General features: G+C 37.7%; 1 protein-coding gene across 5 annotated transcripts in view; it reads right to left on the reverse strand.

The window, feature by feature from the left end:
• The window catches only part of LOC307139562 (A disintegrin and metalloproteinase with thrombospondin motifs 2), a 204607-nt gene that overhangs the window by 46949 nt on the left and 143878 nt on the right, over positions 1 to 13780 (reverse strand). For all 5 annotated transcript variants that reach the window (XM_079838566.1, XM_079838565.1, XM_079838569.1 and 2 more), the window contains one exon: positions 7030 to 7229. In XM_079838566.1, the coding sequence (XP_079694692.1) occupies positions 7030 to 7229 (200 nt within the window). The remainder of the gene's footprint in view (positions 1 to 7029; positions 7230 to 13780) is intronic.

The following is a 13780-nucleotide window of genomic DNA, read 5'->3' on the forward strand; positions in this document are numbered from 1 at the left end:
GAACTGATCTAATATGTGTCTGATTTTACCTCACATCATTGACTATTACTGATGATATAATATCTGGCCGGCTCGAGTTTTTCTTTTCTTTTTTTTTTTTTTTGGACTGTTGGCTAGCTGATCTCTCTCTCTCTCTCTCTCTCTCTCTCTCTCTCTCTCTCTCTCTCTCTCTCTCTCTCTCTCTCTCTCTCTCTCTCTCTCTCTCTCTCTCTCTCTCTCTCTCTCTCTCTCTCTCTCTCTCTCTCTCTCTCTCTCTTCTCTCTCTCTCTCTCTCTCTCTCTCTCTCTCTCTCTCTCTCTGCGTAGGTTTAATTTGTGGAGATTAAAGGACACATATCAAGGAGCAGATGAGAGCTGTTTTGTCCTGAAGCATATTTTCTCCCCGGGCTTACCGCCACCCTGGAACACATGACACAAAACCACTGATTTACTGCATCCAGCGTTACCCCAGCTTGACATCCTTCTTGCTTGACAATTACAGAGACAAATCACAAAAAATCAAATCAGCATAAAGTCACCCAGACATCTACTCTAAAGACCAGCGTCACTATTTAAACCTGACCGCACGTGAAATCTTTGCGAATGTATGATTTAAATACTGCATGTATCCTTTTACTTCAATGTCAGAAAACTCCTCCAAAATAGCCCAAAGTGGAGTTTATAAACACTTAAAGCTAGAGCTGTTAAATTATTTAATTGCGATTCATATCAAAATTGAACGACTTCTGGAATGAAAACTAAAACTGTGCACAAGTATAAATCTGAAATAAGCAAAAGAAAAAAATCCCAATATTTTATATTTGAATTTAAAGGGGTGGTAAACCACGATTTCACGTTTCTAACTTTAGCTAGTGTGTAATGTTGCTGTTTGAGCATAAACAACATCTGCAAAGTTACAACGTTCAAAGTTTAAAGCAAAGGGAGATATCTGCTTTTAAAGAAATCAATTTCTGAGGACTACAGCAAACGGCCGGTAGGGACTACTAGACATTCCTCCAGGATTGCTGACATCACCAGTCCCAATATTTACATAGACCCCTCCTCCGAGAATATTAAACAAGGCCATTTTGTATCCCTGCTTCCCCGCAGCTCCGTTGTTGTGGTATAGTTAGTAGGCTGGAGTGTTGTTGCCGCAATGCCGACGAAACGCTGTTATTTTCATCTGGATTGCAGGTCCACTTTGTTCAGCCTTCCTAGGGACGGGGGTGCGTTGCAGTGCGTTTAACATACAACATGTTATATGCATGTGTGTATGAGACAGAGGGGAACAGGTCGCATTTGCAGCAGATATATGCTGCCCATCATAAATCAAAGCACGAGACAGACAGGGGTCGGAGGAGAAGACTGGAAATTGTGACATAATGGACAATATTCGTCTTTATTTGCAATACACGAGCCGTGGATCAGCTGTGCGAGACAAACACTGCCAGTGTGAATCATCCACAACGGGCGCGCGCGGCTCCCACTGCACATTTCACGGAGGAAAGCTTCCACAATCTTTGCGAGTTCAATGCAGGATTCGCACAATGGCTTGTCCTGAAAGACGGATTTAAAAACAGAAGCTGTTTACGGGCCACAACCTGTAAGTATGATTTATTTTTCGTCGATGTGTTTTCCTGTAATAGTTCGTATTGTTAATTGTACGTTGTAGCAAGGAAGTAAACAGATGACAACGCTGTTTGGCTCTGCAAACCAGTTTGTTAAATGCTCATTCATACTTAACGTTATCCGACAAACACCTAACGCTACAAACTTTTTTTTCAAATCTCAACAGCGAACTTGGTATTAGTGTAAATTATTCTTTAATTAGAGCTTTTATGTATTGTTTTTCTACGGGCATGCTAAACAAGGTTCTGTGTGTGATTTGGCTACTATAGTAAAGCCAATGTTTAGTGTTTATTCTTGCGACAGATATTTGGCTATAATCGTTCTAAAAATACAAAAGTAACAGTGCCATTCAGTAGCGATCACTATAGATCCGCAGTCTTTACTCTTGAGGACTGAACAGGTTCTGCTCGATCATCTTCACTCAAATGTTCTGGGTCCGATTCGGACTCAAATTGGTATGGTTTTATTGACGCCATTGTTTCTAATACTACCCAAAGCACAGTCTACCGGTAAAGGTAAGGGGCGTGACGTTTCCGACAAACGTGCACTAGGTGGTTAGCGAATCACAACACACCGGGCCAGCTAACCAATCTGAGCCCATTACGTATTTTTGAGGGACCGGCTTCATACAACCCGGAAACCATCAGACCGTTTTTACAAGGAGGGACAGAGCAGTGTAGAATAAAGGTAAAATATATGAAAAATAATGCAATTTTTTAAAAACGAAGCATGAACACATGTTACAGTGCACCCCACAAACACAATCAAGCCTTCAAAAGAATGTGTTTTTTACCACCCCTTTAAATTTGATTTTGAATTTGATTGAATTTGAATTGGAGTTTAATTGAGAATACCATTTAGATTACAATTCAATTTCTGAATAAGCATTAAACTACAATTAAAGGCACAATATGCCAAATCATTTTTGCAGCTAGAGGTCGCGTTATCAAAACAAAGGTGTAGTTTGATGACGCCTTGATTTCGCGGAAGTTGTTGTCTTCACCTCTACAGCCGGTGGAAAAGAATTTGATGAGGTTCAGGCAGAAATCATTTTCGTGGATAAGCTAAAGTATTAAAGATTTATTAACGTTACTGTAGTATGAAGCAGGGTTGGGCTGAAAGCCGCTGGAGCGGAACAAGGCCGCTGGAGCGCGTTACTAATGAGAGATGAGCGCGACACGGCTCAACGCACACACACGGTCTATGTCCTAGTTAAAATTGCCTATTTCTCTGGATTGAAAACATTCTTGGAAACATTTGGGATAATGTAATTACACAAGTCAACAAAATATATAGCACTGTTCTATTGGTTTTTTGGATATTTTTATCGTACCTTAGAATCTAATCAACTGAATCAATTCAATTTCAAAGAAATGAATTTAACTAATTTATAACCAAAAGTTGGTCACACAAACTTTGAATGTTGGCTTGACCTGAATGTTGGAGACTGTAATCATTTCCAAATGTAGGGTTTTCTAAAGAGACAGAATTAAAAAAATTGTTTTATCTATAACAGTTTAGTGGCAAATAAAAATTGATAATGTCAGTCTATAATGTAATGCTTTTGAGTTGGATTTTTTTGTAATACAGTTATGTCATAATTATTCAACCCCTATTCAATGCTGCCGTTTTTAAGTCACTTATTTGTATGGTACAAAATTATGTTAAAACACAGTTAAACCTTTGGAAACTCTACAACAGAACTGAATCAGCTTGTGCTGTTACATATACATACATTTAGTTCATGCATGTACTAAAGCTGAGTATCAAATACGGCCAAATCAAAAGAGCTCTCACAAAAGCTATAGAGAACGAAATGTTTTATTACATTAGAAAGTCTATGGCTAAAAGATTTCCAAAACACTAAAAGTTCCTAGAGACTCAATTGGCAGCCTTATTCATAAGTTTAAAGTTTGTTGTACCAGAAAACCATTGATGTTTTTGTAGAAAAAGTACAATATCATTAAGGGGAATAAAATGTTTGATCAGAGCAACTGAGAAAAACCCTCAATTTACTGCCAAAGGCTTGAAAGACGACCTGATGAAAGGAGGAAAAAACATTTCAATGCAGAGTATCAACTCAATCTTGCAACGACAGAACTGCTTGTGGTCTCAACCAACCCAGCACTTCATCAAAAAGCCTTGGAGTTGTGATTGATGACCAGTTAAACTTCACTGACCACATTACTACAACAGCTCGGTCCTGCAGATTTGCGTTATACAACATTAGGAAGATTAGACCCTTCATATCAGAGCAGGCCACACAACTTCTGGTCCAAGCTCTTGTTCTCTCCATACTGGACTACTGTAATGCTCTCCTAGCGGGCCTTCCGGCATGCAGTAACTGATCCAGAATGCAGCGGCAAAGGTGGTCTTTAACGAGCCGAAGAGAGCGCACGTCACGCCTCTCTTCATCAGTCTGCACTGGCTACCTATAGCCGCTCGCATCAAATTCAAGGCACTGGGGCTCGCCTACAAAGCAACCACCAGCTCTACACCAACATACCTAAACTTACTTGTTCACACTTACGCACCCTCCAGAAGCTTGCGTTCTGCAAGTGAACAACACTTCGTGGAGCCATCCCAAAGAGGCATGAAATCACTCTCAAGGACCTTTTCCTGGACCGTTCCCACATGGTGGAACCAATTCCACCATGTGGGAATCTCAATTTGAGCAGCCGAGTCTGTAGCCATTTTCAAAAAACATCTCAAGACACATCTTTTCCAGCAGCACCTGACCAATAAAGACTAGCACTTAACTATTCTATAAATTTTTCTGTTTGTTTGTTTATTTTATATAATAAAAAAAATGTTAAAGTATGTGTACTGTACTATGTGAACTCCGCTAGATTAACTGAGACTTGTTACAGCACTTGCACGCTGTTGCCCCTTGTTTGTTTAGTTGCTTCTATAGGGCCCTATAATTTCCGCGGTCACGAAACGCGGACGGAATCGCGGAATTGGCATATTAACGCGGAATCTAGTGTTAAAGCCAATTTTCGCGGAATTTTACATATTTGGAATGAAATGCTGTTTTGTGTGGGGGAAGAACGAATGTCTGGGGAAAATGCAGACCGGGGGAAGCAAATCTGGGCGACACAACCCCTCCCATCATTTCAGCTCCCCCTTCAAAACAATGAAAGTATGGGGAAGCGGCTCTCCGCGGCTCTGCTTTCGTCTATGAAAAAGTTAAGAAACTCAACGCTAAGCCCTCAGTACCGAGCCGAGCAGCTCATTCGCGGGGAGTGCTTGCTGTATTTTGCCTTATTTTTAATGCACTTTAATGTAAAATAATGTCTTAAATGAACTTGAGAGAAAATGAGATGCGTCATGTTTGGAAGCGGTAGATCTTAAAGTGACAGCAGCACTGATGATGTCCATCATTAATGTTCATCAAAGACAAAAAAAAAACACAAAAAAAAAACAACGGGAAAAGAGAAAATTGTAGCTTTAATGACGATTAATCTATATTTCACTTATCATTTACGCAGTTAAGAAAGGTGTTGATCCCTTTATTCAATTTCTGTGTAGGCTATGTCTAACAGGCAAGGCAATGGGTAAATATAACATTTATTATAATGGGTTTATGTAAAGATTGTTTTAAGTTCACTTAAATTAAAAGTTGTTTTTTAAAGACTAATAAATGTTGAAATTGGTAGCTTTCAGTTAAACTGTAATGTAATGTAACGTCATTAATGTTTCATAGAGACATTATCAGTGATACTGGCCTTCATTCATAAAAAGATGCCATTACTACACATATTTAAAATATGCTGTCTTTAAGTTGTTTCTTCATTAATTTGGAGAGTAACTGAAATTATTACAATATCAAAATATTAAAAACTCCAATGTTTTTTAATTACAATTAATTATGATTTATTACAGAAAAAAATGCGATTAATTCAGTTTTTTTTTTATCAATTCACAGCACTAATATTTTGTTGTGACTTGAAGTACTTAGAGTGCTGTATTTGTCCTGAAAAGTACTGCGTAAATGTGATGTTTGTTACCTCAATACATTTTATGTCATTCCTATTTTATGTTTTATGTTCTATTATATTAACATTAAAAGCACACTCTTTTTACGACCAAAAATAACAGTTAAGGGTAAAAAAAACTGAATTAGCAAAAATTTAAATGGAAAAAATGGAATTTGGGAGGAAAAAAAAAACAAATTTGGGAAAAAAATTTAACGGATTTTATAGGGCCCTACTTCTATTGCTCTCCTCATTTGTAAGTCGCTTTGGATAAAAGTGTCTGCTAAATGATTAAATGTAAATGTAAGTATAAGAAGAAGACAGACAAGCATGGCCTTCATGTTGGGACATCTTGCCGAATGCCCCTCTTGACCAATAACATAAATAGCTGACTTGAATATGCTAAAATTTATTTGGACAGACCTGTGGAGTTCTGGAAGAATGTTTTATGGAGTGATATGACCACACTGGAGCAAAAAAGGCAAAGCTTATGAGCAGAAGAACACCATCTACATGGTTAAACACGAAGGCGGTCCAGTCTTGTTATGGGGGTGCTTTGCTGTTGCAGGAAGTGAAAATCTTGTCTGTATGAAGTACATCATGAATTCCTTGAAGTATCAAGCCATTTTGGCAAAGATGGTGATGCCTTTGGTGCAGAGACTGAAGCTTGATGATCAATGGACTTGCCATCTGAAGGACAGCCATCCCAAAGTATATCCAAATCTACTTGAGCTTGGTTCAGGGATCAGTCGTAGAACGTTCTTGAGTGCCCTGTACAGTCTTCAGATTTAAATCTCATTGAAAATTTGTGGTGGAATTTGAAGAAAGCCGTGGTCACGTGAAAACCAAAGATTATCAGTGATCTGGAAGCTTTTTCAAGCGAGGAATGGGCCAAGATTGCAGTAGAGAATAACAGAAGCGTCTAAGCACTTACAGGCAGCGTTTATTGGAGGTTATAAAGAATAAAAGATTCTGCACAAAATTTGAATCATTTTGAACACAAATGTTTAGAGCCAATTCGATTTTTTTTCTTTCTCATGAACTTTACGCTTCATAATCACTCAAATGTGTATTAATAAATTTTCTATAATAGTTTACTGATGCCTTTGTTGAATTGTTTTCATAGAATTTTGTTCTTGTCAGCAAAATGTCTCACAAGTCAAGGGGGTTGAATAATTTCGATATGGATCCATCCGATGGACTTTAAAAAAATTCAAAACACTGCAGGATTGAATACATGTGCTATAAACAGTAGTACTTCTGGTGTCAACACAGTGTCTCTAACGCTTCACCACCAGTCAGCTTCATCTCAGCTGTTTATTATAATGCTGTCTTACGCCTGTAGAATCGCTGCGTTGTTGACAGAGTAGTTTCTATAATTCTATGACTTTTCTCAAGAGTAACCCAAACACAACAGTCAGCGTGGGTGGCTGGAGCACACTTACGATGTTCATAAGAGTAAGGAGGTACTTCTCCACATGTTGCTGTCCATGAAACTGCACCACGGAGTCGTCCACCCCCAGCAAAACCTCAATGTTGTAGACTCGTTCGGGGGACTGTCTGCGGGCTCGTCGGCTCTGGTTAATACTGCGTTCCACGCCCTGATACAGAGTCTCAAGATCCAACAGTCCGCCCAGATCAGCACCTATGAAAAAATACAGAATTTCAACAGTTTTTTAAGTGTAAACTGATAAATCATACAGCAACGCACAGACTTTCTTTTCCTTTTAAGTGACAAATTGTTAAAGACATGAAATGAAAAGCTGTTTTGTGCCACAAGAAAGCTATCAAACCACTATCCACTATATGTGGTGTCATGAGGTCATTCCCTCTCCAGGCGGATAGATGGAACATGGAGGAGAGAACACATTGAGGAAGATCCATCACCTTGTCTCCATCACCCAATCAGCTGGGGGCATCTTCTATGCTCCAATTATGTAACGTTTCCTAGGCAACCTGCTCATGGGTAAACCAACGCTCGGTGCAGACTAATATTAGCACACCAGTCACTTTCTTATTGGATGATAATCCGAGAGTAAGAACAATATTCATCATCTTAATGCTGAGAGTCAGTAACATATTATTACAGGGCTACAGAGGCAAGAAGACAAGCGCAGAAAATTCCCAATAAACCAAATGGAGAGGTGTTTGAGTGTTGCTTATTTTCCTCTCTTTTTTGCTTTCTTTTTGGTGTTTATTATGAAGGATTTTGTAGGGCTGTAATTGTAAACTTCCTCACACCAGCAGGTGTTCATAATAATCACAGCCTGTGTCAGCTAATTTTCACACAAAATTAGAAGAAAGTGTCTACTGTACAACAAAAGCAATTAACATGCTCTTAGCTCATGTCTTTCAATATGCAAAGAATATGTAGAATATTGTAGTTTAATTATCAGTATCTATTTTGTAGCAATATCTGCACCAGGCTGATATTACAGGATAGTCTGCGCAACGCTGTGATGATCTGAGGGTAGGGGAGAAAAGGCCACCATATTGCAGCATCCCTGAAGCATCTTTGGGTGCAGAGCTTTGTGCAGCAGAAGTGAGAAGAAGAACAGATCCCTTCAGTATCAACCTTGGGACCTGTTAACAACAACTGAGAAGCTAATAAACAAGTAATAAATATTTGCAAACATTTCCTTTTCACCAAACCTACTTATTCATCCACACATCATTGTTCAAAAGGTTGGGGTCAGTAAGATTAAAAAAAAAAAAAGAAATGTATTCATTTATTGATTGAATATTTGATTATGAATGTTTTCTATTTAAAAACAATGCTGTTCTTTTGACTTTCTATTAATCCTGAAAAAAATGGATCATGGTTTACAAAAAAAATATCAAGCATAACAACTGTTTTTAACATTGGTAATAATATGAAATGTTTCTTGAGCACCAAATCAGCATATTAGAATGATTTCTGAAGGATCATGTGACACTGAAGACTGGAGTAATGATGCTGAACAGTCAGCTTTGCCATCACAGGAATAAATTACATTTTAAAATATATTAAATCCATCCATCCATCCAGAAAATATATCTAAAGTTTAATTTTGTTGTGCAGCATAAAAGCCGCATTGTTTCAGCGTGAAAGCTTCTGCTAAGTACATAAAATGAACATAACATACTTAATAAAAATATATATAGTTTAAAAACTGTTTATTTGGGAACAGAAAGAAAACAGTTTTCCTTAAGGGGTATTTCCCCCCTGTTCTACCCTACTGGTGACGACTAACCTCCATCTACGTATGACATCTGTCTTTTTCTGCTATTCACTTTCATTCCATGATCCTCCAAAACTTGACCCATCACCCTGTCTGTCAGATACACACAGCTCCGTTCTGACCTCATGAGAGAACATTCACATTCAGACTGAGGAGTCCTCGCCCTTATCAGGACACAAAGCTACTTTGTCTTTCAACCTTTTCAAATGTCAAAAGAACCTATGAGGGAGAGAAATATGGAAGAAATGCAAGAAGAAGAGAGGGAAAGGGTGCTCAGACTGGTAGGACATTTGAAAAGATTGATATCATGTACAGTTGTGTTTCTGTTTGGTAATGTTAGGGAATGTTTGACAGAGTTTGTGAGCTGTGAGTGTGTTTTAGTCACAGATGTACATGTTCACAGAATCACAGTGTCATCTTATGAACCCAAAGTACTGAACTCATAGCAGCTAATTTCAACAATTCAAAGCTTCACATGCTCATCTCCATGAGTGACAGATTTATGGGTCGTCGGGCCGCCAAACTGCAAAATCACTGAGACAGAACGAGAGTTTGGTGCATCTAGACGTGTCTGCTGACACATGCACATAGAAACACACACAAATATGCACACACTGCCAAGCACAAACATTTTCCTTTAAGTTTTACATGTAGGTAAAAGTGTGAAAAACTCAATGAGAGCTTGTAGATCTGAATGTATATAGGCTTAATATCTTAAATAAACATCTTAAATCTGGTACAGCAAATTTGAATCAACAAGCCTGTTGCAAAACTTGGTACCACTATTTTACAGTGTCCTTGTTATACATTACAATAGTAATAACTATATATGCCTAATTGCATGCAATTAATCTTAATTTGCTAACACTTTATTTTATCGTGTCGTTGTTACACGTTACATGTACTGTAGTTACTATAGTAATTACTATAAGTTGTGCATAATTGCATGCAAGTAACCTTAACCAAACCCTAATCCTAACCCTATAGTAATTACATGAAGTTAAATATTATTACTCAGTACTGAAATGCATAATTGCACTGTAACACTGACACCTTGAAGGAATACGCCAACTTTTTGGGACTTTGGCTTAATCACCGTATCCCCCAGAGTTAGAAAAGTCCATACTTACCATTCTCATCTCCGTGCATGCCATAACTCTGTCTGACGCACCCACCACTAGCCTAGCTTAGCACAAAGACTGCAGGTAAACGGCTCCAGCTAGCCTACTGCTCAATAAGTGACAAAATAACGCTAACATTTTCCTATTTACATGTTGTGATGTGTATAGTTACATCGTGTACTAAGAACGACGGAAAATGAAAAGTTTCGATTTTCTAATCCGATATGTCTAGGAACTATAATCTCATTCCTGCGTAGTAATCAAGGAACTTTGTGCCGTACCATTGGTGCACAGGCGCAATGATATTACGCAGCGCCTGAAAATAGGCTTACTTCCGTCAACATAACCAACGTGACAACCTACTTGCAAAGAGGCTGGGGACTATATTTTCAGGCGCTGCGTAATATCATTGCGCCGCTGCACCCATGGTGCGGCAACAAAGTTCCCTTATTACTTTGCAGGAATGAGAGTATAGTTCCTAGCCATATCGGTCTAGAAAATCGCAACTTTTCATTTTCCGTCGGTCTTAGTACACGATGTAACTATACACATCACAACATATAAATAGGAAAATGTTGGCGTTATTTTGTCACTTATTGAGCAGTAGGCTAGCTGGAGCCGTTTACCTCCAGTCTTTGTGCTAAGCTAGGCTATTGGTGTGTGCGTCAGACAGAGTTATGGCACGCACGGAGATGAGAACGGTATGCATGGACTTATCTAACTCTGGGGGATAAAAAGTCCCAAAAAGTCGGCGTGTCCCTTTAGAATAAAGTGTAACCCTTAATTCTAACCATAAGTAAGTACATGTCTTTCTTTACTTAATATTACTCAGTACTTAAATGCAGTGTTGGGGGTAACGCATTACAAGTAACTTGAGTTACGTAATAATATTACTTTTTCAAGTAACTAGTAAAGTAACGCATTACTTTTCAAATTTACAACAAAATATCTGATTTACTTTTTCAAAAAAGTAACGCAAGTTACTTTTTCACATTTATTTGACTGACAGCTCTCCTGCCCCCATGTTGAGAAAAGTGAGAGTAAGTGCAGAGGTGTTGTGTGTAAATGTGTTATTGTAGTCCTAGACTAAATGTGAGCATTTACTCATCTCACTTGCACAATGAAGATTCTGTAGTCCTCAAAATTAATAAAATCAGTCAAATGCAAAATCAGAGTACTATGCAAACCTCAAATATATAAATGTTAAATAAAACTAATATTTTTATGCATTTAATCTACCTTTATTGACCAATGTCTCGCTGCTGACCTTTGATGATTCAGTTAAGCCATGAGCAAAAATTACTAGATTTTTGTTTTTATTGGTAAAACTTTTATCTCCTATGTCCTATTCTTCCATTATCCAGAATGGCAGCACATTTTTACCTCAGCCTGAGGCCTATTATTTCAATTTTGGTATGAAGAGGTCTTTACATTTGCACAAAAAATGACTTTTTTTGCTATTAAAAAACCAAATAAAAAAGCAAGCCCATCCCAGGTGAGAAAAAGTAACGCAAAAGTAATGTAACGCATTACTTTTCTTAAAAAGTAACTAAGTAGCTCAATTAGTTACTTTTTAAGGGAGTAACGCAATTTTGTAATGCATTACTTTTCAAAGTAACTTTCCCCAACACTGCTTAAATGTATAATTGCACTGTATCAAAGAAACCTTACAACAAAGTGTAACCCAAACCTCACTTGTACACTCAAAGTCCAAAAGCAAGTGAGCAGCACCTGGTTTGGATGGGTGTATTGGGCAATAAAGCCTCGCCCATTCATAAGAGCAAGAACAATCAATTCCTGACCAATCAAATCAGAAAATGCTGGAATATGTATGCTGATGCATTAGCAGGCGGGTGGAATCAGCTGTAAATAAACTGTATCTTGACTCTAAAATGATTCTCCACAAACATCAACAGAAACCGGAATGTGGCCTCTCTAAATGACCTCTACGTCACTATACATGTAACCTCTGACATCACGTAAAAAAGTAGTGGAATGTACTACTGAACTAAAAAAGTAGTTCAGTAGTACATTCCACTATGTGTGTCCATTAGAGCCTTCCAGCACAGATATTGTCCCATATGTACAAAAAGCACAATAACGCTCTGTGTGCAAACAGCTTGCGCATTGGCGATGCACCGGTGATGTAAGACAATGTTTTTAATTAGAGTGTGAGAAAGTGTGTACATGCAGCAGCTGTACAAGTGAGCCTTTCTGTGTTCTTGAGGAAGGGTATCGCAACCTTAGGGAAATCTGATCCAGCTACACACATTTTCTAACAGCCAGTGCTCAACTAATGCTCTTTCTGCCTTTTAATCTTTAATGGTGTGTTGTAAAAGCCGAGATCAAATTAAGCCTTTAGGACCAGGCCATTTAGAGCTGGTAATGATATCAGTAACTAAATCATCTCCACCGGTAATAAAGTATGCCATTTGATTAAGCTCTATATTAATGCCAACAATGCACTAATGTTTACCATGTGGTAAGTAAACCAGCAATGTTACTGCAGAGCAGAGGTCAGCAACCTTTGTGACACAAAGTGCCATTTTTAATCTATAATGGTAATCAGATTGTCATATCACCCTTCCCAATGTATTACACATTCACAATATACTAGATTTATAATTATCTACTGTATATTTGAGTAATATCTACCCATTTATCACTATATTAGATAGATAGATAGATAGATAGATAGATAGATAGATAGATAGATAGATAGATAGATAGATAGAGATAGATAGATAGATAGATAGATAGATAGATAGATAGATAGATAGATAGATAGATAGATAGATAGATAGATAGATAGATAGATAGATAGATAGATAGATAGATAGATAGATAGATAGATAGATAGATGATAGATAGATAGATAGATAGATAGATAGATAGATAGATAGATAGATAGATAGATAGATAGATAGATAGATAGATAGATAGATAGATAGATAGATAGATAGATAGATAGATAGATAGAGAGATAGATAGAGAGATAGAGAGATAGATAGATAGATAGATAGATAGATAGATAGATAGATAGATAGATAGATAGATAGATAGATAGATAGATAGATAGATAGATAGATAGATAGATAGATAGATAGATAGATAGATAGATAGATAGATAGATAGATAGATAGATAGATAGATAGCACAAATGACTCAACAAAGAAGGAACTGCCTACCATATTTCCAGCTGATAACAGGAGCAGCTGTACTCCAGGATCTCTGTGAGCCAGAATAAGTTTTTATAAGAGACACCTGTACAGTTCCAGCACTGTTTATTCCTGTAACCTCCTGTTGTATCTGTGAGGAGAGTGAGACTATTGCCATGTCAACACCTTTGGAGGTCAGTGTGGCCTTGTCTGTTGCTTCTACTCATCTGTCACTGTTCTGGGGCTCATCCACTGACCTCTGTGGCCCACATTCATGGACAGTGACACGGCCAGGTCAGTTTTTACTTTTGTGCTTTTAGAGTTTATTAATTAATATTTATTGCCATCATGTCATTCCAAACCTGTATGGCTTTCTTTCTTCTGTTAAGTTAAGTTAAAAACTGTTTGGTTACCAACATTCTTCAAAATACCTTCTTTTATGTTCCATAGAATAAAGTCAAACAGGCTTGAAACAAAACGGGGGTGAATAAATGATGACAGAGATTTCATTTTTGTGAACTATCCCTTTAAATGGCTGTTTTATTTAGCAGATGCCACGCGTAGGAGTACTTTAGAGATTTTAAATTACAAATTGTTGTATTGTATCAATTAGTTGTATGAAATACGATCACTTACTATACGCTTAGCCTCGTATTACTGTAAGCAGTATTGATTCTCTAGCAATACTCTGATTAC

The sequence above is a fragment of the Gobio gobio genome (assembly GCF_949357685.1).
Source record: "Gobio gobio genome assembly, chromosome: 16".
NCBI classification, from domain to species: Eukaryota; Metazoa; Chordata; class Actinopteri; order Cypriniformes; family Gobionidae; genus Gobio; species Gobio gobio.